We start from the raw sequence: 26,878 nt of genomic DNA, 5'->3' as shown, positions 1-26,878 counted from the left end.
GTTGTCCTTTGTCACTTGAAACTGGTAACAGCAGGGATTGAAGCTAGAAGAGATGCAGAGATTGAAAATGCCATGGAAGCTGCTATTTCTCTGTGGTCACTCAGCTTCAGCACTCTGGTGAGGTTCCCTGACTGCACACTCTGAAATAAAACTTCCATGCAGAAAGCTGTCTGAGCTCAAAGCTTAAGCCACAGCCAGGTCTTGGCTGCCCTGGAGTTTATCACCACCCAGCAGCTGCTCTGTTTGCATAAATCCAGGGGAAGTCTTTATGAAAAGCATCTTCTCAGTTGCTGCCTCATCTCAGAGCATCACCAGCCTTAGCTGCTTAACATTCTGAGGGTTTTTCCGAGGTGCTTCCTGCAGGTCTCACCATATCAGACACTGATATGTGTCAGTATCAGTGGCTGTATCAGTCAGTATCAGCTGGCTGCAGGCAGAGGGAGGAACAGCTTGGCTGCCATTTCACCTTTCCCTTAGGAGCTGCTGCCTCAGGTGGCTACCTCTGAGGATGCTACTGAGAAGCTGCAGGGTATAGAGACTCATCTGGTGATCTGAGCACCACTTGCCTCACTGGTGGGGTCCCTGCCATGGCACCCCCTCATCTCCCCCCAGTTCTTAAAGAGCACCCAACCCTAATCACTAACAACATCTCACCCTTTGCCAGAACAGTGCAGCTGGGATTGTGTTTTACAAAGAGAAATGAACTGTGAGAACACAGGGTCAACAGAAGTTTCCCCAGTATGAAGACAGCAGCAAGACCAGTCTGGCTACTGAGGGAATGGAGTGACAACAAGAGATTAATAACTCCAGCTAGACAGAAAACAAAATGAATGTTCAATGGAAATTGATTCCTTCATGTAAAGAAACCTTAATTGCAGGCTAGTCTGGAGCCGTTATTTTACTCTCAATAAATCTGAGCATGACCAGGAAACAAATTGTTCCTGGAGCAGTTACTGGTTTTCTGAAAGTCACAGAAAATATGGCTGTCTGCTGCCAGCAGAAGCAATGGTGGGAGAAGAAAGTTGCTGATGTGTACCAGCTTAGTATAAAATGGTTTATGTTAGAGACAGCAATGGATGAAAGCTTGGAGAAGCTCTGGGTAGGTGCAGAATTTGTGGCTCTGGGAACACCCAGTGTTCCCTGGGTCCCATCTCAGCTCACCCAGTAGCAGCTCTGCAGCTGACAGCCCTGGCAACAGCCCTCAACCAAGCCAGTGGGCACAGATAGCAAGAGGCAGAGCATGATGACACCAAGCACATTGACATTGTCCACTCTGTCGAGTAGCCAGTTTGTGGCTGCACAGAGCACAGGACATGCTGGACTAGGATCCACCTCCCTGCAATGTCCCTGCTTACGTGGATGGCTGGTGGGTATATATTTAACCCCCCAAAATCTATCCTAAACGCTTAAAGTAGGATTAACCTACTCTTTCTACCCAAAAATTTAGGTATTGGGAGCACTGTGGATCCTCTTTGCAGCCAGGGAAAAGAACAGGCACCTCGAGAAGACAATTCTCATCCCAAGAACTCTCCAGCACAAAGCAAAGAGCACTTTGAAAAGCTCCTCTTTCTCTTGTTTACAAAAGCGTGTCTGATTTCAGACACAGGCGATAGGATCAGTGAAGCCCCTCCTTCGAGCTCACCTCAGTTAACACTCTCCGTGCATCCTGCCCAACCTCAGCGGGGTTTTCCTCTCCCTTTCGGGGCTGGTCCTGCAGCCATCCTGACTTGTCTGTGCTTCGGGCTTCTGCTGTGGAAGAGACAGTGAGGAAGCAGGCAGAAGAAAAGAGGAAAGAACCACTAGATCCTCTCTGATAAAGCACAGCCCGGCAGGGCAGCTGGGGAAGAACAAACCGAGGAGGATATAGGGCAAAGACAAATTCTGCTGCTCCTCCCAGACTCCCAGGCAGAGGGGAAATAAAACAGCACCATTCATTTAGTCGAGGACCTGCCAAGAAGCTACCGCCAAGGTTTGCACTGTTGTGAGATGATAGTCCATGGGGAACAGAAAAGCAAGCAATGTTATTGCAAAGAGAAATATGGTTATACTGGTAATGTAGCATTTTCCAGCCAGACACTGCTGGGACATGCTGTTTTCCTCCAGTTGTTACTTGATAAAGTGAGGAAATAAATGTATTAGAACTAAAGACAATTCAGTAACAATTTAGCAACTGGTTTCCATTTCAGTGGCTTTTGAGGGTATCTAACAACTTTCAAATGGCCATCACATGTTTCTGAGGGAATCTCTGGCTTCAGGCAAACAGAGCCAGGACCTTGTTCGTTGAAGAAGATCTAGTCTGAAAGACTACAGCAAAACTGCTCCTTGCTGAGCCCACAGGAGAAGCAGGAGCTGAGAGATCTCCTGCCTGAAGTGGGGTCCCAACTTGAGCTCTGGAATAAACAGTTTATCAGTGACAATTGTGGTGCTGGTGCCCACGGCCTGGACAGGGATGATGTCCATATGGCTGTTCTCAATGAACACCTTCACCTTGTCCTGGAATTTCTCTGTGTCATCCAGGTTTGCTGTGACAATCAGAGACACCTCAGACTTAGGGGGGACCACTCCTTTACTGGGTTCAATCCTCCAGTGTGAGCGTTTGCCAGCCTGTAGGACAAGCCAAACACGAACTTAGGATAGAAACCATGGACCTGCTCTGCTGTGAGGTGCAGGAAACAGGAGAACTAAAGAGAGGATAAAAATCATAAAGGCTGTAATTTCCCTAAGTCTAAGATATGGAGTCTGGCAACAGCAACTCTCCAAGAGCTTATACAACCTGTATTTTACCTCCCCTTAAGACTCACATCATTAGCCCAGTTTTGCTCAACCCAAGGGATGCTCCTCAGAAGAAGAAGGTTATTCCCCCTCCAGTCTCTCTTTGGAGTGCTTGCCAAGGGAAGCTATTTACTCTCTCCTGGCTTCCTGACAGTGGAGCTGGATCTGCACAAAGGCTCAAGGCCAGAGGAAGCCAGGACTGCTCAAATACCACCCCAGCAGCCACACAGCTGGAGGACACTGCTGAGAGCCTGAAGAATAACTCTGCAAAGCCAGCTGAGCAAAACCCCAACACCAAAGTCTCCTTTCCCAAGGGGCCTTCAGTGCTTCTCAACAGCCCCTGAAGGACCGAAGCCCTCGCTTCCCACTGACCATCAGCTGCAGAGAGGTGCCCCAGTGCCCTCTGCTTTGGAAAAGTCAGCTCTAAATGGTTATAGCAGGGCAGGAAAGCAGTAAGCAGGAAAAAAACCTGCAAGACGTGCCCTGTGGGCATGGCATGGCCTTCCTAAGCGTTCTCATCCCCTGGTTTCTCATGGACCTCCCTCTGCAGATGGGGCAGGAGAGCTGGAACTGCCCAGGGGAGGCAGCGAAGCCTTTACAGCAGCACAGCTGGACTGACACAGCTCTGCAGGTCAGGGTCTGGTACAAGCATGTCAAACCCATCCTTTCCATGCCAGGCCCACCCAGCCAAGGTGCACCGCTCCCTGCAGGGGTGGAGAGCAGAATTTCACTGTGGAGTCAGGGAAAGCTGCCCTGGCAATCCCCCACTTCAGGGTTATGTTTATCCCCCAAACAGCTGGAAAAGCAGCAAGAGGAAGATTCACCCCGCTCCTCCTTGGCCCAGGAGGCTGAGTTTGGACTCTCAGACAACACTTAATGCTTCATCCACAAACACAAACAAGTCCACAGTGTCAGGGCTGGCTTTAACCAGCTCCAGAAGTTCAACCCACCCAACACGGAGAAGAAAAAACTCCTCCCAAGCCTATTTGCAAGCCTCTCACAGATTCCCCCTCCAGCAGCCTTAGAGTAATGCTCTACTCACCACTGCATTCAAATTAAGGGACCGATTTTTCATCTGCCTACAATGACATAAATGCAGAAGAAATCTGTTGTCTTGAACAGAGTGAGTCCAGCTTTACAGCAGGAAGCTGAGGGCAAAGTGTGGCCCAGCAGGGGCTGGGCAGTTTGTGGCTGCAGAGTTTTTTCTGTCCCCACTGGAGATCCCTGCAGTGAATACAACTCATCTGCTCCCCAGGAGAGGAGAAATGAGATGAGGAAGAAAAGCAAACTGCTATATACAATGATATCTCTCTCTTTAACAGCCACTTTCTGTCCTCATCCTTCCTCTGCCCACTTTCAATCAAAGAAATCACTCTCAAAAGCACAAGAATGGCTTCTGTACTTGATCATCTGGTACATGATTTCAGCTTGTGATTTTGGAAACAAAACAGCTCCTTCAGGAATATCCCAAGTGACCCAGCTAACAGAGGCCTCACACCAGTGCAGATCTCTCACTCACATGTGCTCAAAGCTGGCAGGGTTAAAGCCCTCCCACACACCAGTGAAACTTCAGCCCCACCAGCTGGACTCTTCCCATACCTCGATATCCTGGGATCCCAGGGAGCGGATGGTCCCTCTGCAGGTGTAAATGCTAGAAAAGCTGGCAGAGAAATTTTCCAGCTTTTTACAGCCTCCTGTGAAAATCTCCATTCTCACGCAAACTAGCTGAGAAACGGTTTGCTATTTTGTAAACTATTTTGCAGGTGCAGGTTGTTCTGGAATACTGTGGATATTGTTTTGGTTCATTGAGAATAATATTTTGAGAATGGGAACTATTCCTTTCAGCCAATCACTTTGGTGGGTGGTTGACCAATGGGCCAATCATGTCATTTCTCTGTTGCGAACCAAGTTACATAAATGAGTTTGTAATTAATTAAATAATCCCATTTTATCCTGGACTTAAATTCTGTGTCGTTCTTCTCGCTGTCCCTGCGGACAACAGCGACATGCAGGGACTTATGTTAAATTCCCTTGGCTTCATAAAACCTTTAGCTCCCTTCCTCCAGGATGGGTGAGTGATTTTGAATATCTGAAGAGAGCTGCAAATGCTGGCCTCTCCCAAGCCGTCCTCAGGAATACAGAGGTTGAAGGCCATGGGTGCCAGGGAGGTGTTGGACAGGGAGCACCTCAAGGTGCGAGGAAAGCCTAAGAAAATGACACAAATATCCATTTAGGCATCAATATCCCATGATTCCTGGTGTGAATGTCCTGGTAGGATAAAACTGTGCTTGGATTTTAGCTCTTTGTTATCTGAACTACAGCTCACCTCAGTTCCCTTCGACGCTGATCCCAGATTGCTGCCTTGACAATGCCCAGTCTTAGCCCCGCTGAACACCACAAATTTCTCTCTGTTGGGGAGGAGCTCTCTCAGCTGCTTCAAATCAACACCAGTTCTTTCTCACTGGTGAGTGTGCTCCTTAAATGACCATTTTCTCTGAAAATTCAATCTGTAAAATTCCCTGCTAACTCCACCAACGCTCCCACCATTTTCAAGATATAAAAGCAGTGATTTGTCATCGAGGAGAAGCTACAGTTAAAGAAAGGGAGGATGGAATTAGGAACTAGAACATGATGAAAAGCACCCTAATGGAGTTTCTCTGGGCAGGATCCTTAAGGCATCTCCTGATTTGGGGCAACCAGACTGAGCTCATGACAACTCACAGCCCACTCCACTGGAGGCAAACCTGAGCCTTGCTTCGAGATCAGCAATTAGGAACCACCTCACACAACAAACGGGGACATCACACCCACGCTGCTCACTGGCTGTGATTGCTGCCCCCAAAGGTTCACACCAGTTCACTCCAAGACTTGGTTTCCATCATGGAAAGCAAGGGATACAGCCACACCTCGTGGGGATGTCCTGCAGAGCCAGGACACCAGCCCACAACCTGCTCTGCAGGGGATATATGGCTTGGCTGGCCAGCTGTGTGTGGAGGAGACATCTCCCACAGGCTGCTTACCAAGAGTGATTTGAACACAGATAGGGAGGAAAAGCCAACTGCAGGCACAGCCCAGAGCTTCTCCATGCCCATCAACAGTGGCCACTGCCAGCTCCAGCAGTGACTACAACACAGAGGCAAGAGGGACACAGAAAGGACAAATGGCACAAAACAGGCACGAGAAAGGCACAAAAAAGATGCCACAATCCCAAATGCCACCGAGGTCGCCGGATGCAGACAACAGTCAGCAGCACAGTTAAAAGAAACAAAGATACCACAGCTGCCTTCAGCTGAAGAGCCCTTAGGAATGAAATCAGATTAAGCAGGATGAATCTCCTATTACAGAACCATATTCCTGCCTGGTGCCTTTCTTATTATTTCACTTATTCGAAAGGAAACAAGAAGTGGCTCAGCGGTGATGCAGGGAAGAGAGGAAGCAGCTCAGGAAAGGTAATGAGTTTTCTTAAAAAGTCCGTGAACAGCATGAAAATACAGAAGCATCCTGGGTGCAGAATGATAATAGCCCTTCAATCAATCCACAATTGATTTCACATTTAAACTGCAGATCATCTCAGTAAAAAGCCTTTTGTGAGCCTGAGATGGAGAACTGGAATCTGCATTTCAAAGGCAATGCTCTGGATGCTCAGCCACCAGCTCTCTCAGCAGAGCTGGGCTTTTAGTGGGGAAGGAGCTGGGCTGATGTAGGAGACACAGGTGCCTGAGGCAGACCTATTGCTAGGGCATCTGACCTGGTCAGCAATGATGTGCCCTCACAGCACCTAATTAACATCCGGCACTAAATGTCAGGTGGGTAAATGATGCCCTTGGCTTGCAACAGGAACACGTGCCCAGAGCAGCTATAGACTGGTAATGGCTTACGCTCCCTTCTCCTGCAGTCCCATCTCCTGGGCCCTCCTGGGACAAGGACTTTCATGGGCATTCTCCTGGCAAGGAACAGGAAGCTGGGGCAGAGGAGACTATGAGGGACACCAGAAAATACTGAGTTTTATTCTTTTGGTCATATTTGATCTCACGATGGCAAAATGCTGCCTAAGGCACCAGCAGCCCTGGAGTTAACACCCTGAAGAGGCTGTTTGGAGGAACACGAGTGACGGATGCTCTTACGTTCAAGTGCTCCATTTCAGCAATGCACAAACCTCTCCCACTGTGGTGGGAGCCCAGGGCACACTCACCAAAGGAGACGTCACCGAAGTGGAGGGCAGGCACATCAAAATGGAAAGTCAGTCCCATCACGAAGCCCCTGCAAGGACAAAGGCAGGGAGGCAGTGGCTTTGTTAAAGGGAATTGCAAAGGGTTCGGGTGTCTTTAGCTGCTGTCAGAGCCACCCTGGGTTTCAAATCAACCCAGCATCCTGTTCTCAGCACAGCACCCATGTGGACAGGAGGCAGCCAAAGCAAAGTGGTCAGCAGCTGATGGGGCTCAGGGCACCATGGCAGGCAGGACATGCCCCTGAGTTGCTGCTGGCCCAATGAAGGATCCTAAACGCACACCCAGAGATGCCTATGTGCCTCAGCTTCCCCATCTGTAACATGGTGGACACAGCGGTGTCCCTACAAAAGTGGACTCACTGTAACCGGCCTTCCCAGCCACAGATTCTCTGCTTCAGTATTTCTTATCTGGAACTGGTGTTTGGGTGGACCATCTTTCCCAGGAGATCTTGACACACAGAGTCATTACAGGCAGGTTTTTGAGACAAGAATCCAGGGGATCCTCAACCATCCACTGCAGCAAGAGTTCTACACAGAGGACAGATGAAAGGACCAGCTTGGCACCACTGCACCAGCTGTCACAGCCACAAGCAATGGCTTAAACAACTGAACATGGGTGTCCTTAATCCAACACACCACCTCACATTCAGCAGACAGGCTCCAAACTGCAAAAGTCACTAGCATCCACTGAAATCAGCACTTGAAGCCGCACAAGACTCACAGATTTATTTCATGTTTAATGCCAATCAATGCCCACTCTGCCTTTTAGTTAAAAATCAGGGGCCACAGTGAACTGTGCCTTCTATTTTATTCACCAGACTGCTCTACACATCTCGACAAGCAAAACCTGCCCTTGCTCAAGGAGAAAGCTGCTTATGCAATATTATCCCATGACCAGTTTGGGGGAGGGACAGAGGAGAATAAATTATTTGATTGTGAAATGTTCCCTCTTCATTTAAAAAGAAGAAAAAAAAAAGGCAGCACTTTTCTGCAAACAAAAAGCCAGCAAAATTGTTTCTCTACTGAGGTCAGACCTACTCACCACTCTTCTCTTCAAAAGTAATAACCTTCTTGGGGTTTTTTTTATAAATTTCCCTTAATCTATTGGTAAAATCAAGTGCAGATTCCTTTCATTTCCCTACTACCTTGATCCAGTGCCTCCCAACAGCAGCAGCCTAGACACAGCCAGCTCCAAAGCTCCAGAGCATCCAGCAGCAGCTTTCCTGCCTACCCCATGTTATCCCACCAGCCCATGGCTCAGATGTGCTGGGACAAGCCCTCACTTGAGGCTCCTGAGCTGAGGTTTACCTGCAGTCTAGCTGCTTAGCACAGCACTAACAGTGTCATTTACTCATTCACCTTTTCTTACGTAATGAAAATAATAAATTGATAGAGAGAAACAAGGTATCAGCATCAAAAATGCATCAAGAGCACAATCTTTTTGTAAGAAAACAACTCAGTGTGTCCTTTCCTGCTACAAACAAGCTTTTGAAAGTGTCTGGCATGATGTAGTGCTTCATTTCCTACCTCTTTCAGTTGCTCTCTTATTTTTTTTGCAGACTTGACACCACTGGGATGGAAACAAAGAGGTAGAAAATGACTTTTCTTCCTTTTCAGAAATGCTTTGTTCTTTCTAGAGCCAGAGATATACACCATGGCTGAAGTATGATGAGGGACTGGTCAGCAAGGGAAAGCACTCCCAAGCCCTTTGAGAGGGCCAGTGCTGAGCCAGGAGGATGGATGGCTTTCCTCTGACTCTCAGAAACAGGCAGGAGGCACTGGACTGAAAACTGTTTGCAATGGACTCGAACTCAAATGCAGCCAGTTTGTTCCAGCTGCTTTTGGACAGCCTGAGCTCAAAGGTGATTTGTGGCTGGGACTGGAACAAAAGCCTCTGAACATGCAGCTTTTTGATCCAGTGTTGCTTTCATGTGCCAAGGGGTTTTGCAGGAAGGCTCCCGGCTGATCTCCAAGGGAGGCTGCCAAAAAGCAGGGATTGGGGTTCCATGAACAACAGACACACCTTTCCGACCCCATCAGAAAGATCCAGATTCCAAGAACCCCCCCAAATTTGACTAGTATCACAACTACCCAAGTTACCAGGAATTCCACAGGTCCACAAAGCTCACTGCTGCCTCTGAAGCCACCAGGATCCACTCCAACCCTGCTGCTCACCTCATAGCTGTGGGCTGCTCTGACAAAAACCTTCCCGATGTCCAGTTCCTCAAAGCTGAAGTGGAGCTGGGGCCCAAGGCCTTCCCCTATGAGGAGCAGGGGCAGCCTGGTCTCACAGCCTGGGGAGAGATTTCTATTTCAGTACAGCAATTCCCTCTGCTATCCTGCATTTTCCAGGCTGCCTTAGTGCTAGTCCCTGACTCTGAGCTGCCTGGGACCAGCTCCTGTTGTTCCAGGAGAAGATACGGACCCTTCTCTTCCCTCAGGAGATATGCCTTGGATCTGGCTTCCAATTTCTAACCCACCCCTAGGGCTGGTTTCCAATTTGGCCACCAGTTTTCACTCTGAAGAAGCAATGCTCAGTTTAAAATTATCTCTGATTTCCTTCCCATGCAGTTAAAGGAACTTTGAAATTCATTCAGTGAAGGCACAAAGCTCGCAAAGAGTTTGGCATTGCTGCCTGGCTTGCAAGTAAATGAGGGTGTAGGTGACACAACTGCACAGGACTCTGTTGCCAAAGTCCTCGGCTTCTCTGCTTTCTGAGATCAGATCAACTTCTCTGCTTTTCAGTATCTTGTTGACTGAATCTCCCCATATTTTGTGACTGGCTTTGAACAAAATTCTCATCTGACCACATCGATAAACAGAGATCCACAGTTTCACATGACACAGGACATCACAACATAAAGGAGAAATCATCATTTGGGATTTTTGAGCAACTAAGAAAGTTCATTTTGAGCTTCAGTACTTGCTATGAGCAAATTTCCAACCACTTCTTCACTGCTGGCTTTGCCAGTTGCCCAGAGTTGATCAATTCTGTAAATCACCTGATCCAGAAGTACCTGCCAAGTAATTTATGGAGGCATCTTCAGTACAAGTAGAGGCCAACAAAACCCCTTTCCAGTGGGGCAGGAGATCCAGCTGCACAATGCACTGCACTGGGAAAAAGCTCCCAGATATCCGCAGCATGGGGCACACAGTATCTGCAAATCCTCATCCCAAGGGATTTGGGACTAGCAGAGAAATGCCCGAGGAAGGCAGTCACATTTCTTGAAGAGATTAAGAAGCAAAAGTAAACAACTTGCCAGTTAAAGATGGCTGTTTTCTTCAATTATTTTTGCACCCAGGGACCATGACTCTGGGACAATTCCCACCCTGACAATCCACTGGATCAGCTCTGATCTGTAAGGAAATGCATCATTTAAAAGACTACTTGAGAGCCTTTTCCAAGGGGCCAAAGGAAGAGTTAAGCTCTCCCAAGGGCCTCTCAGAGTCATTCAGGAACAGGCTGCTTTTTCTCAACACACATCTTTTGCCCTGGTTCCTCTAAGTCCCAGGCCAGCACAAGGCTTGCATGCAAGTAGTTTTCCTCTTTCTCTGTCATGAAAAAGCTGTCCTGGCACAACCCCAGGAGAGTCCTGCAGCAAAGTGCTGGACAACCCCATCACCAGAGCCAAAAGCATAGCTCTGAAAAAGGAATCCCTTGGGAACATCTTTTTAAATCCATCCTTTCCTTCCACAGCTCCCACAATTGCAGCTGGTGGGCAGCAAGACAGTTTGTTAGCACAAGCCCTGAGTAATTGCTGTAGATGGCATTTGCTGAGTAAACCCTGCACAATTACTGTGTAAATAGGAAGCTGTTTCATGGCATTTGTATCCATCACTTGGAGCAGGAAGGCAAGAACAGAGCAGCTGGGCTAGGGATTGCAGCACCCTCCAGAAAGGAGCTCAGCTGCTGGAGGACCTTGGGCCTCACACCTCTTCCTTTTAAGATGGGCAAACCCAGAATATTCCCTGAATGGAAATCTGGCAGCCATCTCCCACTCCTGAAAAACACCTAAGCAGCACCATGCAGAGACAGAGAGGAAGGACAAGGTAACCTGAACCACGCCATGTGCTCTGAGCATTCCCTGCCCTGTGCCAGCACAGCAAAGCCACCACCTCTGAGATGGGGTCATTCAGGTGGGGAAAGGACAGCTGCTCCCAGAAAGGAACTTGATGGCACTTCTGGAAGACGGGACAAGCATAAAACTGTTTGTATAGCAGGGTGCTCATCCTTCCGAGCACAGCAAGGCCCATACAACACCACCTGGAGGAACTGAGAGCCACAAGGTGACAATTCCCACACAGGGAGAGAGGCTCGTGCTGGCCAGGGGTGGTCCTTCTGCAGACACCCTGGGCTCAGCAACCTCTGGTCCAGCAGTGTCTGGACCGTGGGAGGGGATCCAGGATCAGGGAGTGCATTTCTAACTTGGCTCCTACTGCCTGATGGTGAATCCATGTAAAAATGACCCATGCTGGAGGTCAGTGGTCTAGAAGATTTTAGTACTCATTCACTAAGGCTTTTCTGCTCTGTAGCTCTTTGGCCTTTGAGGAAACACTAGCAAAGCTATGGCATGAAAGCTTATCCCTGCACTGCCTGGATTGTTGTGGGATCAGTGATCCAGAGCCAGGCGCCTCCAGCTTGTATGGGAAATCCCCTGGAAGTTGCAGGGACAGCAGGGATGTGCCCTGCTGACCACAGACCCTTCCCAGCAATTACACAGCAGCCCAGTGATCTGGGAGAGTATTTGCACCTCGCCTTCACTGGGGTGAGAGGGCAGGAGAAGGAGCTGTACCTGAGATGTCGCAGTAAACTGCTTGCTCATAGACCCGGGCTGCTTGGGGCTTAAAGAACACATTGATTTCAGCTGAACAATTTGGCCTGATCTCTCCCTCCTAAAGCAGAAGGCGACAGCAAAACATCCATCTTCAAACATCGCATTTCTTGTTTTCAACCATAGCCCTGTAAGCCTTTACTTAGAGCATCAATGACAAGCAAGAAGCGAGCAATGCTTATCAACAATACTGATAACAGTTTGGAAGCAGCTGCAAAAAAATCTCTCTAAGTGCCTTACCTTTACTGGCACCTGGTAGTAGATTTAAACCAGGGGTTTAAGTCTGGGCCAGGCTACCTGTGTGTCTGTAACTGTCTGCTGCTTCCTCAGGGTCTTCTCTCTCTGCTTCTCTCCCAAAGAGTCCTGGAACTGATGCTCAGTCCCAAGCAGCCTTGTCATGCATTTTTGGAGGATCTCACTAAAGGATATCACTTCTAGAAACTGTTTTTAAAAAAAGGCATGACTTACATTTTCTCAAACCCCAGCATTACAACTGTTTCTTAATGCACTTGTTGACATAAATACATGAACCTCTGATAACTGTAATAACACTCCACAAGGAATGAACAATTTAGCTTACAGAAGGAGACAAAAAGAACAGTTATTTTTTCTATCAAGAAAGTGAGGCTTTGATTCTGCTTGCTGCTGGGTATCCCCACTACTCTGTCCAAAAGTCTTGAACGGACTGGAGCCTCCAGCTCTCCTGAAGCATAAATATTAAATAACTATAATATTGCCCATCAACTTGACACTTAGAGCTCAAAGGACAACCCCTCCAGGAATTAAAGAGCTGTGACATGGTAAATCACTGGGGTGCCGCTGCAAGTAATTCCCTAATGCACAGCTTGCTTAGAGTTACCAGAACAGAGGGAAGGACGGAGAGAAAAAAACCAAAACTGTTTCAAATACCCACAAACCAATAAGAAGGAAAGGAAAGTCTGAAAGAATTAATTCACTTGGATTTTACTCAAAACCTAGAGGAAACACATTTTCTAGATCTTCTAGCCAGCAAGCAACTGGATGAAGATGAAGCCTCACTATCCAACAACACACTTGCTTGAGGAACATCAGCTGGCAACCCACACTCAGCATGTGAGACATCAGACCCCTCAGGTTCTATCAGAATGCTGCATGGACTCACCAGCATCCAGAGAATAATCTTGGATTGACAGGAATAAAAAGCATCTGGGTTGCTCTGAACAACATCAACTCTGCTACAACACCTGGAGCTTGGCTAAGTGGAGCACTGAGAAGAAACACTTGGATGATCATTTCCCTGGCTTGGCTAATTAGGGTCTAATAATTCCCCAGTGCTCATCACCCAGCTGCTTGCTGTGTGTTTAACAGCCTGAATTCAGTGCTCTCACCCTGGGCAGAGCCTCCCAGGTGAGGGGGATGCACTAGGCAGCTGCTTGCCTTTGCTTCAATCTCAACAGCTGGAGGTGAATGCACACCTCAGCTCCACAGTGTTCAGCACTTCTCTTAAAGGTACTGCCTGGGCTGAGCTCCCCAGAGGCACCATTGGGTCCTTCAGCTGCTGTGGCCTCTGCCCAGAGAGCTGCAGCCAGCCCTTGTTTGGTTCCTTCACACTGCCTTGCCAGGCCTGCCAGCACCATCAGCTACACAAACAACCCCTGCTGATACGCTGGGGAAGGCCATTAATGAAATGTCAAGAGCAGTGATGATGCACGAGGTCATCATCTTCTAGAGGTGTGTAAAGCAGGGAAGGAGAGCACATCCTGAGCCTTAAACCCAAAACACACTGCTGCAGTAAAAGGGAGGGGAGTTCAGCAACAAGTGGGAAAGAAATGAGCCCAAATTACAGAAATGCCACACAGGTCACTCCAAGGAAAAGCCTCCATTTGCTCTGAGACTCATGTGCCAGACAGCAAACTGGGAAGAAGGTATTTGAATGAGACAGGACAGGAGCAGTGATGCTGAGGGTGCAAACTGATGCCAGGATTTGACTGTAGTCCTGCCATCAAGGCTTATGAGGGCTGTGCACCAACAGGTTACCAGGGACAGGCACCTTAGAGTTTGTGCTGGCTGTCAGACAGTGCCTACCATAAACTGAGCATCCAGTTTTCTGGAACTGTGTTATTTCTTGCAAGACTTGGGGATCTTGGTGTAAAATATGACTCTGCTTTTTCAGATTTTACACCACATCCTCCTTTAGTGTAACACTGGCTGCTCTGAAACCGAGTTCGAACAAACAAGAACAAGGTCTCAGAGCCAAATCACTACTGGGAAACCCAGAGAGCATCCCTCCTTCCACCAAGGCCAGAAAACAAACTTCTTGGAGTCTAACACAGCACTATCAGTCCTTCAGGTTGACCATCTCACAAAGTGCTGTTTGGCTGTTCCTCCTGCTGGATTGCAGGCTGATGGTACTCACTGGTCTGTTTTATGTGCTGCCATCAGATCTATTGGTCCTGTGGACACTGGGGCAGTTCAGTTATTACTCAGAGGCTGACAGAGGCAATACATCTCCTGTTAATGGAAGAAAGTATAATACAATTCATAAGCAAAAATGAAGCTAAGCAGGAGAGGAAGAAAATTAAAAAGAACCGTAGGCCTGATGAATATGCATCTGCTAACAACAGTGCTCTGTTCTAGCTGAGTGAGTTTAGCTGACTTTGGGATTTGTCAAATGCCAAGGCCAGCACATCTGTGACAGAAATATAACTGACACAGGGATCTTGCCCCACTGCTTTGGAGCACAGGAACAATAATACATCACAGAGGCAAGGAAAGGGACAGACCTGACTGGACAGGGGACCTGGGAAGGGGGTGCAGGGCCACAAGGCAGGGACAAGGGTTGGAGATGATAACCAGCCCATGCTTGATGCTTGTGACAGCTGTGTCTTGCTGTGAGCTGTGTCCATGTCATTTGTCCTGCTCTGGTCACTGTCTACTGAGTTGTGGGTGAACAAGACTAGGACAGCAAACTTATCTGTTCCCCCACTAAGCCCTGGCAGCCAGCCAGACCGACTGCATGCCTGAGCCCCTAAAGTGATTTGCAACAACTATCCCAACTGCAGTGGTGGATACTGAAGCCCTGCACTCATATCCTTGCTCCCAAGAAAACCAGTTAAAAACTCAAGACTCCTGAGCTCCTGAGATCAAATCACCATTCTGCAGGATTCTGTATATTTGGATGGAAACTTTTGGCAATATATCACAGAGAGCTTCCCTGTACTGTCTGGGAAACTGAAAGCCAGGGCATTTGACTCTAAAGGTAGAGGGGTAAGAAGAAATCATCAGTTACACATAGTCTACTATTCTGTACTATTCAACCAAATTCTTTCAAGATATAACATATTCTGGAAAACTTCTGCCATTTCTCCTTTCATTACTGCAGTATGTCAGTCAGTATGTCAAAGCTAGAAAATGTTGTTAGATATTTCTCCTGGGAAATTAAAATAGCTGTTGAAGAGATTCCTCACATGCCTGCCTCCCCATAGGATAAAAAGAACTACTAGTCCAAAGGATGTGCCTCGTTACCCACCCTTGCAGACTACAGCTACATGTGTGTGAGCCTTGGAACACCTCAGGAGTCAGTGCTCTGCCTGGGCTGGCACGTTCTCTATAGGATGGCCATTGAGCCAGAGCACAGAAAACTGCTGTGGATGCAAACCAGGACAGAAGTGAAGCTAAGCAGAGCTGTGAACATGACAGTACACCACTTCTGGCACCACGTCAGCCTCCACCAGGCTGCCACGGGCAGGTGGCCTGAAATACAGATGGTGGATGGCTGATGAGACAGCACAAAATCTCCAGCTGTTGTTCCCTGGCTTTGCTACAGCATCCAGCGACGCAATACAGGAGGGGCTAGCTCAGAAGCTCACCATGACTCACAGCTACAGAAGTGATCTCTGTGCAACCAGAAATACACGTGGACCCTGTTTCTCCTCTCTCAGCCCCTAAACGATGAGAATGTGATGGACTGGTCTTGAAAAGCTGGATACCACCAGCGTTTGGCCAAATTGCCGCCTCAGTTTGGCAGAGGGGGAAGGCAATCCACAGAAAGGAAATCATTGCTCAGAGCAGACAGGAAAACAAGACAGAGCTGGCAACAGAAGTACCAAAATGGCACCCAAAGAGCAGCCTGTTAGTTCAGGGCACCCAGGAGAAAGGCAGTGACAAAGCTAACATCTGCCTCTTTCAATAAATAACTGCAAGCTGTGGGATGGACCAGAGCTCCCACTGGACATGGTGCCTTCTGCCAAACATTGAAGCGCTTGGCAGTAACCTCTCCTTTGGATGGGGACCGGTTTCCCCAGCTGAGGTGGAGATTTGCAGGAACAAACAATGCTGTTATCTCCTGAGCCAACCCTAGGTCTATAACCCAGCCATCTTGAAGACCACCTCCATCAGCTAAGAGTTAACACATGACACTGGGGAGTCATGACCAGGCAATGACAGGAGAGTGATGACTCGTCAAGGTCAGGGCAATGGTAACAAATCCTTGTCCTCCCTTTCCTCTGGTTTCTATTTCCAAGGAGTCAGCTCCCACGTGTCTGCAGTGTGATTTACAGCTAAGCTGTGGTGGAGAATGTGCAACAAAAAGCAAGGACTTTCTCCTTTGGTAGCCACCTGGGCTTCTTGCACAGCTGCTTCTGCTGACCCATCATGTGTATTTGCAAAAATAAAACACAATTTGAGATGCGCTTGGCAAGTCAGAGTTGCGTAACAGTTTGTTTCCCACGGGCTTGGATGGATGCTCAAAATGTTCATGGTCACATGGCGATTCCAAAAATCCCTGCCTCCTCTTTTTGTTAGGATTTTCATCAGTGACTTAACCCTATACAGACTACAGTGACCTGCTGGAGCTTCTAAAGACAGCAGCACCTGAAAATACTGGCAGCTAATGGCCCACACAGCAAAGCTTCTGCACAAGCCCTGCAAAGCCACCCTGCCCAGAAAGCCTTTCCAAGACTACTATCCCTCCACCAGCTTCCTAATTTCTGGAAGCGATTACTTCCTCCAGCCACTTGTCACAAGGCTTTGATTTTCTATAGGGTGCTCCCAGACATCATAGGTGATGGGTGGGAAGAAGAGAGCAGCCACTGTTGGCCAGAAGGTCAGAGGCAGAAAGATCCCAGCTTTGGGGGCCTCTCCAGCAGATGGACTGGCTGCACAAGGGGAGTCTCTTTCCAAGCTAAAGTTACAGGGCCGTCACCACAGAGGAGGTTGTAGAAGTCAGTGGCAGTGGAATTCTAAATTCTGTATTTGATAAAGAGGATCAGATACTATCATTTGGTATAAAGACACCCATATGCCAGAGCAGGGAGTAGACAGACAGGATCAAAACTCCAAATGTGAAACCAAATGTTCCATAAATAATGGCATTAAAGGAAACCAAAAGATTGATAATGCTGGACAAAACAGAACGTAGTAGCCCACTTATGTTCAGTTGTAGAACAAACCATGTAACATTAAAACAGCCTTTTAAGAAGGGTTTCCACTCAAGATTTGAGGCCAGGCCATGCTTTATGTCTGTCCATCATTAGATGGAGTACCAGAACTCTACTATGGGCAGCCAGACTTCTGGAGCTCACCTTAGTGCACTTCAGGAGCGCAGGGCAGGTTAAGTCAGTTGTGGAGACATGGCCTCACTGTAATGAAAAGCAGGAGCCTGGGGAAACACTCCAAAATCAGCTCAGCACACCACAGGATGCTCTTAATGCTCAGCTGATCAGCTCCCACTGTCTGCAATATTCCTACTGCTCTGACACAAGCTTTTGGTCACATCATGCTGCTGTCAGCTTCAGTGGTGTAAAACTTGCATTGTTCTGACACTGGTGGCTCTTGGCCTTAGATGGGCTGGTAGGAGTAACCAAGAAGAGAATGTGATCCTGTTCTTTGGAAGGAAAAAAAAGTGTTTAACCTTTTTTAAAAGAAAGCAGAGGTTGGGATTATTCTGGGGTTTACTCAAATGTGAAAAGGGGTTTTGCACTGCACAGACAGTAGGCATTCTTCATCTCACACCATGCAAATACTCAGAATTTGGGCTCTGGGTGATGGAAGGACATGGGGGTCTGCTTGCATAAACAGAAAAGCAAAATATTTTCTGTCCCTGTGTGCAATAGAAAAGTCCATTTAAACCTGCCAGCCTTGTGTCCAAGCTCACAAATGATGCTGGAAAGGAGACTCAGACATGGTTCATTCCAGGTTACAGGAAGGGATTGGCATTTCTGTGATTAACCTTAGGAAGAATTTGGCCTGCTTTCCACAGAAAACCAGTACATGCTTCAGTGAAATGACAGTGCTCCAACACCCTCTGTTACTCCCCAAACACTATGTGTAAGATGTATCCTTACCTACAGTAACTGATCCCTCTGGACACTGCAAGGACACACATGGAGTGCTCTTGATGTCAAGCCCTTGCAGCAGAGCTCGGCTTTGTCAGGCTCCCGTCCCTGCCAGAAACCCACAGGGCAGAAATGCTTTTTGCAACCAGCTCTCCAGCCTCACCAGAATCCCGATGACTTCTCTCTTGGCACACAAAGCCAGCTGAGGCAGGGATCTGTCGAGTGACCTCATTCAGGGATGAGGAGGAAGAGGAAGAGAAGCAGGAAGGGAGGTTCTCAGCCATCACTTACCTTTGGCTCAAGGGAGAAAATGTCATTGTTGAACAGCATGGGGTCTCCTTGCAGCCTTGCCCTCTCTCTCTGGATGGTGCGGGTGAGAAGAGCAGAGTGTTCTCGATGAGTGGTGTCCACTCTGCGCTCCTTCAGAAAATCAGATAACTTGTCCTTTTCCTGCCGACACAGCCTGTGATACTGCCTGCAGCCACAGGAGAGACAAGCCCAGCAGGTTGTTTAATCAGCCACGTATTTGCAGAGAGAAGTGGAAGTGCAGGGGCAGCTCCTCAGCAAGGGGCTGACCCCGAGCCATGGGGTCCCAACTGGATCAGAGGATCACTTGTTGTTCACTGGCACAGCACACAGTTTTACTCCACACTTACAATCTCAAGAGAGGTTTCAAAAGCCAGCAGCCCTCAAGAGAACCTCAAAGCCTCTGCCACAACTGTGGGAGAATCCACTACCCACCACAAGTGGCTTTTCCTCGCACTGAGCTGCTCATGGGAGGTAGATAAAGATCAAGAAACGCCTACTGCAGGACTTTCCTGGGAAGGCAAGAAGAAGCTGAGCTTCAGCTGCAGGTTACCAGCATCACTCTTTGCTCCCTTCCTTTCGGACCTGCAGGGATAAGCAAACTCTGTCTGCCCCATTCCCTGCACTACCTTCCACCAGCTCTCCCTTACTTGGTAGCTGCAGCAGAAATCACTTTAGTGTTTAAAGATCACAACCAAGAGATGAGAAGGAAGCACTGCTACAGAGCAGTTCCTTCTGAGCTGACAGGTCACTGTCCCCCCTTCATGCTCCAGTCCCCTGGCCAAGAAGAACCAGCAGGTGACAACAGGGGGGATGAGTGGAAGCTCCATATGGAGTGAATCGAGGGAGTGCAGTATAAGCAGGACAGTGATCATCACGCAGCCCAATTCAAATACAATTAGAGAGGAAATACAGTCATGGACATTACCAGCTGCACACAGACAGAGCCTCAGGCTAACACTGTCACCAGCACCAAAAATACTCGCTGTGGCTGCTCCCTACAGAGCACGATCGGAAATGTCTCTCCATGGCTGACCTACAGTGCCGGGCACGGGGAGGGCTCCCACCACTGGGATAAACCACCCTGGACTCAACCTCCATCAACAGACAATAATTCCACCATGATGTGACAGAAAGTCCTGTAGGAGGGAGACAGAGCAAACTCGTGGATAGACCTTCTCATGATCTAGAGATTTTTGGGTCCCCTCCCAGTACAGGGTCCTGCACTACCCTCCTCTCATGAAAGTCCTCTCTGCTCTGAGATCTCAAAAGCCTCTCTGACACCAGGACAGTGGCCTTAGAACTATGACCATCCTTAAGATTGTAAGTAAGGAAGAACATCCTGGTCAAAGTCTAGGACACAAACTGGCATGAAAGCAAATCTAAGTGGGAAAAAAATCTGGTCAAACTTAGCTGTGGGGAAACCTGTTTTTTTTTTGAGGGGAAAGAGGATCACTCAGAGTCCAGGCTGAGATGGGCAGGTGGGAAGAAATGGGTAAAGAATGGTCCAGGGAAGTATCCAGAGAAGGCTGTTAGATTTTCTTTTAACACACTGAGCTTACATGGAAGTCAGAGACTGTGTAATTAAATAGAGAACAGTGGAAAACTAGTTTTGGCCTGCAAGGCATTTCTGACCTAATTACGTTGAACTTTATTTGCTCAGAAGCCCTTAAAAAGTGCTGCAGTTTGAGGCAGTTTCCTGATCAGGTCTGGGTTCAGACTAACTCCCATGAACCCACACCCATCCAAGTCTGAAAAGTCACACAAGGACTCCCTGAATCACCTAAGCTTTTCAGTGTCATTTCTAATCCATCCCCCTGGGCTGTAAGTGTTTCTCTACTGCCTGAAATGGGAACTTCAAAGCTTCCCCAAGCACACCCTTTGAAGAAGCAGGCCCATCTCTCACCACCATGAAGACCCACAGTGCCCAAGCCAAAAGCACTTCCAAGCCCTGTGTGGCACTTCCTTCCTTGCAGAATCCTCCACCTCCAATCCCTCCCCAGCCTCTAAGGAAGGGTACAAATTCCTCACTGTGCTGGAATCCGGGACAGTGCAGGGCAATTCAACATCCTCAACTCTCTGGGCCAGCGAAGACCCCTGCCCTGCACAGCATTGGAAAGGAGCCTGACATTTTGTCAAAGCTGGAATGGAGGGAGCTGCAATGAGCATCAGAACAGCTGAGCCACCTGCAGCTGCATTAAGTCCTACTGCTGAGTGCAGTCCCAGGTAAGGAGTGTTGACACTCTCCTCAGCCTCATGGACCCTCTGTTGCCCAGAGATCTCTGGACCTCAGGGGTTTATGGCTTCCACAAACAAGAATTTGCTCTCTGAGGAAATCCAGTCATTGCAATCAAACCTTCTTCCTCAAAACATCATCCTCAGCTGGAGTATAGATGGAACTGGAATGGGAAGTGCTGAGCTCCATTATCCTGAAGCCCAGGTTCACATACCCTGATGTCTGGATGGTTTACCCTAAACCATTTAGAAACACCAACATTTCCTGAAGCCATATGTTAGTTTTACCCTTGGGCAGGGTATCTCACTGAAATGCATCTTTCAAACTCAGTTTCAGTTGATTCTCCTCTTCCTGAGTAGCAAAAGCCTTCCACTGGAAGCAGACTGTGACATAATTTTGGTTGGGAATGACCAGAAGAAAAGTGTCACAGCTTTTAGCTGATTGAGCAGTTTCATGGATCAGTACATTTATCACATCCCTACAGCTGTGTGAGGATGTCCTAAACACCACCTTAAGCACTTATTTCTGGGTATGTTTGTAGAGGTTTGTCCCCAAGGGGACAGTATTTACAGTGAGATTTCTCAGATGTGCTCAGGTGACCCACTCAGATCACAGGGAATTCTGCATCGAAGTCATTCAGGTGACTCTGAGGAGTCACAGCTTGCCCAGGGTCTCCTGCAGGCGTTCCTGTCTCTCCCCATCTCTTGTTGCTGACAAGGAAGGATGCCTGGGGGCATGTGGGCAGAAAAGGGGGATCCAGAAGAACAAGTGAAGTGACAGCCCACGGCAGGAGGGGACACAGGCGAAGAAACACGACCCAATACTCTACAACATTCAAGATGACAAGATCACTACAAAATGAACACCATGAAAACTATCATCATCTCCCTGTCTAAACCCATGGCCACATCAGTCTTGAAATATTTGGGATTGTTCTGATCTCAAAAACCAAGCTGAAGCATTTCAAATTAAATAAAGAAGGGCAGAAAGAAAGTTTAAAAGTACAGAGCAGCTTCTGTATGAAGATTGAATGGGATTTCTCAACCTAGAAATTGAAGAGAAGATAGATAGGAGAGGTTTGCAAAAGCATGAATAGCCTGGGAAATGGGAATAAGGAAAAATTTGTCATTATTTGTCATCAATCAGGAACCCAAGGGCCTGAAAATGTTATCTGTCAGAAATTACACAAAAGTTGTAGAACTCTTCCAGGGAATATCCCATCCTTTGAAACACACTGCTGGGGGAGGCTGTAGAGGCTCACAGAGAGCAACTGGACTGATGCTTCGAAGATAAAACCATCAGAAGCTATTAAACAAAGATGAGACTAGAGCCTCCAGCCCAGGAAGACGCCAACTCCAGAGCCCAGGAGGGAGGAAGCAGATGCTCTGTCTCTGCACGCCTTGCTAAACATCCCTGACTGCTGCGCTCCCGGAGAGGAGCCGGGGCTGCAGCCACCCCAACACTCCTGGCTGCTGGCACTGAGGGCTCTGCTGAAGGCTGGAGGCTTTGCCAGAGCACCTTGTACCACACAGGGATGTTGCTGGCATGTGCTGAATCTATACCCCCACAAATGTCTGGGTACAGGAGAGCAGGCACAGATGCAAGGGAATCGGGAGGATGCTGCAGATCTTTCTGCCAGGCAGAGGAACTGACACAGAGAGCGGAGCTGTTGGGGTTGGCTGAGGGCAGCTGCAGACTTCATGTCTTGGGCACCAAATTAAATGTGACATTTCATTTAAGACTCTTGGTTGTTTAATACATATGTTTAAAAAATAAATCTCTGTACTGTACCAGCGATTCAGCACAAGGCATTTCACTTGACAGGGTAATGTCCACAGTGTGCAGCTCGGGATGCTCTGCTGCCATGAAAGCACATTTACTGAACCTAGATGAATCTGCCCAATCATTATTTACACAACACAATCTTATTAGAGGCTGTCAATTCTCTCATCCTTACATCCTTTGGATACATTTCCTACGGATGACAGGATACAGCTCTTTCTACAACCTGGGCAAAGCAATGTCTGGACTTGAAATTCAAAGGCAGACTTTTTTATAGAGCAGTAGTGCAGATGTTTTTTGGGTTGTGCAGTCCTGCATAAGGCTGTGACACAGCAGAAACACCACTGTGTTTTATCCTATCACCCAGCTGCATGACTATGGACACAGTTATCTTAGCACATCATGATCACTTTTAACTGCCTGGAAGTGAAGAAATCGAACCCTGGGTCATCTCTGTGGGGCCTGTAAAAAGACTGAGGGGGAACTTACAGAAAAGCTAAAACATCTCTCTGAATTCTTCTAATACTACATGATCAGCCTGGTGCAGAAGGGAATACTGTTCAGAATAGCAGAAATTGTTCTTAAATATAAAGACAAATTTGATTTAGCCTGAAAGTATATCTCAGTGATTGGATGAGCAAACCCTTAAACAAGATTTCAAAATAAATTTCAGGGTTTATGAAGAACATTTTCCTAGGATTCAACAGCTGGTACTTTTCTTCATCAACTACTGCTCTAAATATTTGAAAGCTGGTAGCCAGATTGATTAGACAGAATAGAAATAAACAGTCCCTGCTGCATTTAATCTTCTGAGATGATTCTTCCTCTGTCCCTCTCACTCCCTCTTTGCTGAATTTGGATATGAAATCTTTTTAGGAGTGCATGACAGTCAAATTTGGAATATTTGGCTGTTATAGAAAGGAAGTTCATTTTCATTTGCCCAGGTTTTCAGAAGCCTGGGCCTTGCTCTCATCTCTTCTACGAGCACAGCTGAGTCATTCCCAGGTTACAACAAACCCCAGAGTATCCTCACCAGCAGCACTGCTGGTGTTAATGATCAGAAGTTCCCAACATGGTGCAGGCCTCAGCCAAACACCTCCTGAGCCCAGGCACCACATTCCAAGAGAAAGGTCTCTATACAAAGGAATCACATGAAAACTGATGGGGATGAAATGGGTTCAGGACTGGTTGTGGCTCTTCAGACAGCTCTCTGGCATGATAAAAATCAACTCATTTTTAATCAGGCTCCTCACTGTGCAGCCAAGTACTCCCCATTATCTCCTCTGCACTGTGCTTAGGAAGACCTGTGTGTCTTGCTGGATGAAAGACTCCAGCACAGGAATATCTGGGAGCCAGCATGGGGGCTTTGTTCTGCCCAGCATGAAGGAGCCTTCCAGAATATGCTGGAAAGGACACCAAAACCGTGGGATGATGAAAGACAGCACTGCTGCATGGCCAGGGTGCCACAGGCCATTTTTAATCTTTATTGCTGCTACAGTAATGATACACTGGGGTACCTGCCTGGTTGAAACATTGCTTTTGGCCCATGGGGAAAACACTGCTTTCATTCTAATGGCAAAGACAGACTCGACATACCACTTAATAAATCAATCACCCTTCAAGCTGCTCTACTGCTTCTCAGCAGATGCTGATTGATCCACAAGGAGAGGAATCTAATGAATGGGCAGTTCTGCCCTGAAACACATCCAGAGGTAATGACACTTAAGAACGTATTTGTGGTTTCCAGGGATGATGGAGTGGGCAAGCTGCAGTCAAGGATGACCTGCAAAGAGATGGAAACCACATTCTTCCAGAAATCCTTCATGTGATAAAAATGGGCTGTGTGGGCTCACATGAAATCTGTTTCTGTGCATATGTGGGGATGAACAAAACAGCCTGAAGGAGAGTTTTAACTTCCAAACAACCCACCTAGAACACAACCCCCAGTCTGTGCTCATGCAGTCAACTCTGCAGGTTGCTTTAGCAGGGATTTTGTCAGGAGGGGTGTCACATAGTTGTGGAGCTATAAAGCTGTGCAAAAAAACCTCAAGCAACTGAAGCACAAACTTTATTCCCCTTCATGTACCCTCAGAATGACAGACTATCTGTCTTGAAACACAGTGCCCTGGTGAGAGGGCAAAGGCCATACTCTGTTTGCAAGCAGCAGAATAACCTTATCTAAAACAGTATAAAAATCATTATTACAAGAGTTCTAGACAAGGGGAACAAAGGCAGGAACTGGTTGTTACCTATTAGCTGTTTTGACAGAAATTAGCACTTTGGAGACCAATTAGGCTCACCCATCAAGCTAATTAATTGGAACTATAAAAGCCTATAACCAATCAGCTGGATAAAGCATTAGGTACCAATCCTGCATCTGTGGCAGCACTGCTACTATTAAGAAACAAAATCAACACATAATTGCACAAACTGCCATTTACACCTTTTTTTTTGCTTACAATAACTGACTCCCTCAACTCACTTTGAAGCAAACACACAAGGACATAAAAGTTCAACAGGAAACAGCCATGCTCCTTGGAATTCTCACAAGAGAACGAAAAGCAGAAGGAGCAACAGTTGCCCGTGACTGGCAGAAAGAAAAATCCCTCTGCAAAGTTTTAAAATTCCTGACAGTCCAAGGCAAAGCTTGGTCCTGTAATAACTGCAGCATCAGACTGGCTTACACATTAAAGTAACACAGGAAACAAGATCTTCTAAAACTTACAGGATACAATAAATTTCTACCAGCTGCCAGCGCCAAACACAAACAGAAAAGATTACATCCGTTGATGCACCACAGTGAAGCTCTGGAATCAAAAGAGGCTGCTCCTTGGGAAGCAGAAGGTTTCCCCAACTCTGAGCACTTAGTGCTTATTATTATCCAAACTGTCTGGATGAATGGAGAGTTGCATGAAGATGGACAACACAGTGGTGGCCAACGGGAGCTCAGGGTCTGCTGCTATGAATTTAGCCCAATAGTAGCTTAATGCTGCTCCCAGCAGCATCAGAGCCCCCTCAAACACTCACACAAGGCTGATTTCAACCTGAAAAGGGTTTTGGTATTCCCAGCCTGGTATCCTGCACAACACATGAGTGACTCAGATAAATACCTAATGTGGTAGTGAGTTGCTCAGGCAAGTATTGAACATCCTCCTCTTTGGCTGAAGTCAATATAAATGGAAAGCACTCAGGAACTTGTCTGAGTGATCTCAGGAATATAAAATGCAAGGTGACAAGACCTAAACCTCAGTTAAACCCTGCTGCCTATCCACATCCATCGGGGGGTTTACAAAGAAAAAAAAAGAAAGAAAGGAAAAGGCTTGATCTAGAGACTAAATCAATAGGATTTTCATTTCATTTCTCAAACAAGTTCCTGGAAGCCACCGATTGCAACACCAGCCTTGCCAGACAAATGACGACCCATGGTAGGAAGGGGTTTCTTAAAGAGAAAGAACAGGGCTATGAAAAGGTGGTTGTTTTCTGCAACATCTACACAAAAGCACAGATGAGTATCAGAGCAAGGCAGTAGTTTTCTCAGATGCTTTACCCTCGTGAGTAGCTAAGATGTTCACAGGTGCTGGCACATCCATACTAGATTTCCTTGTTCAGCCTCAAACAACAATAATCAGCCAGAGCTGGGAGTTTCCTGCATGTGTACATTGACCACTAACACACCACCAAGCCCTTGCACGGATGGCCTCACGTATCAAAGGAAGCTGATTCAGCCAAACCGGGCATCACTTCTAGCTGCAGAAAGGGATTCAGCATCACAACATGTTTATATTCAGCTGGCAACCCCATGCTGCTCTGCACAGCAGCTGAGCACTCACTAACAAGCTGACAATTCCCCTTGGCCCATTTGCAATGCTGGGTAGCCTCTACTACAGCTTCCCCTGCTGCCAGTTAAGCACACCCAGTCCTGTAGTTACACATCATCTTCCCCAAGCCCCAGTGACGCCAATACATCCCATCGAACTCACTGCCATTCCACAGGTGACTGAAGAGTTCCACATCAGCTCCCTAAGTAGCCATTTCAAAATGTGCCTTAATTTTTCCTGTGATCTCATGCTTCATTTTCCCCATCAGAGATGATGCCAGGGCTTTTTTCCCCTCAGTGTTTTCCCCTAGTTCTCTGCAATGAGGCTCAAGGGTCTGACTGCCAGCAATCCCATCCGAGGATGGTTTGTGAATAGTCCAGAGAGGGTTAAGAGCTATTTGCATGCACAACTTGACACTGACTGCCTCAGGAATCTCTTTTCCTGCCACCTATAAACATCACCTTAAGGGATGCAAATGTCAGGGCACTACCTGTCCTGTGAGATTACAGCCTAGGAATCAGACAGGGCTTGAAGACCAAAGAATAATTATTGTTTAATTTGCATGGGGTTGTTTGGGTTTTTTTACCTTG

General features: G+C 47.4%; 1 protein-coding gene across 1 annotated transcript in view; it reads right to left on the bottom strand.

Annotated features, from left to right (window-relative positions):
- Positions 1-2,286: 2,286 nt before the first annotated feature.
- The window catches only part of HYDIN (HYDIN axonemal central pair apparatus protein), a 39,884-nt gene continuing 15,292 nt past the window's right edge, over positions 2,287-26,878 (bottom strand). The window contains exons 6-10 of the mRNA XM_032122175.1: positions 18,438-18,621; positions 9,176-9,261; positions 6,965-7,032; positions 4,723-4,977; positions 2,287-2,627 (exon numbers count right to left, since the gene is read on the bottom strand). Coding sequence (XP_031978066.1) covers positions 2,305-2,627; positions 4,723-4,977; positions 6,965-7,032; positions 9,176-9,261; positions 18,438-18,621 — 916 coding nt within the window. The 3' untranslated portion in view covers positions 2,287-2,304. The remainder of the gene's footprint in view (positions 2,628-4,722; positions 4,978-6,964; positions 7,033-9,175; positions 9,262-18,437; positions 18,622-26,878) is intronic.

This window comes from Corvus moneduloides, chromosome 12, assembly GCF_009650955.1.
Source record: "Corvus moneduloides isolate bCorMon1 chromosome 12, bCorMon1.pri, whole genome shotgun sequence".
Classification (NCBI taxonomy): Eukaryota; Metazoa; Chordata; class Aves; order Passeriformes; family Corvidae; genus Corvus; species Corvus moneduloides.
The sequence above is the reverse complement of the archived record's forward strand: the minus strand, read 5'-3'. Positions and strand labels throughout refer to the sequence as shown.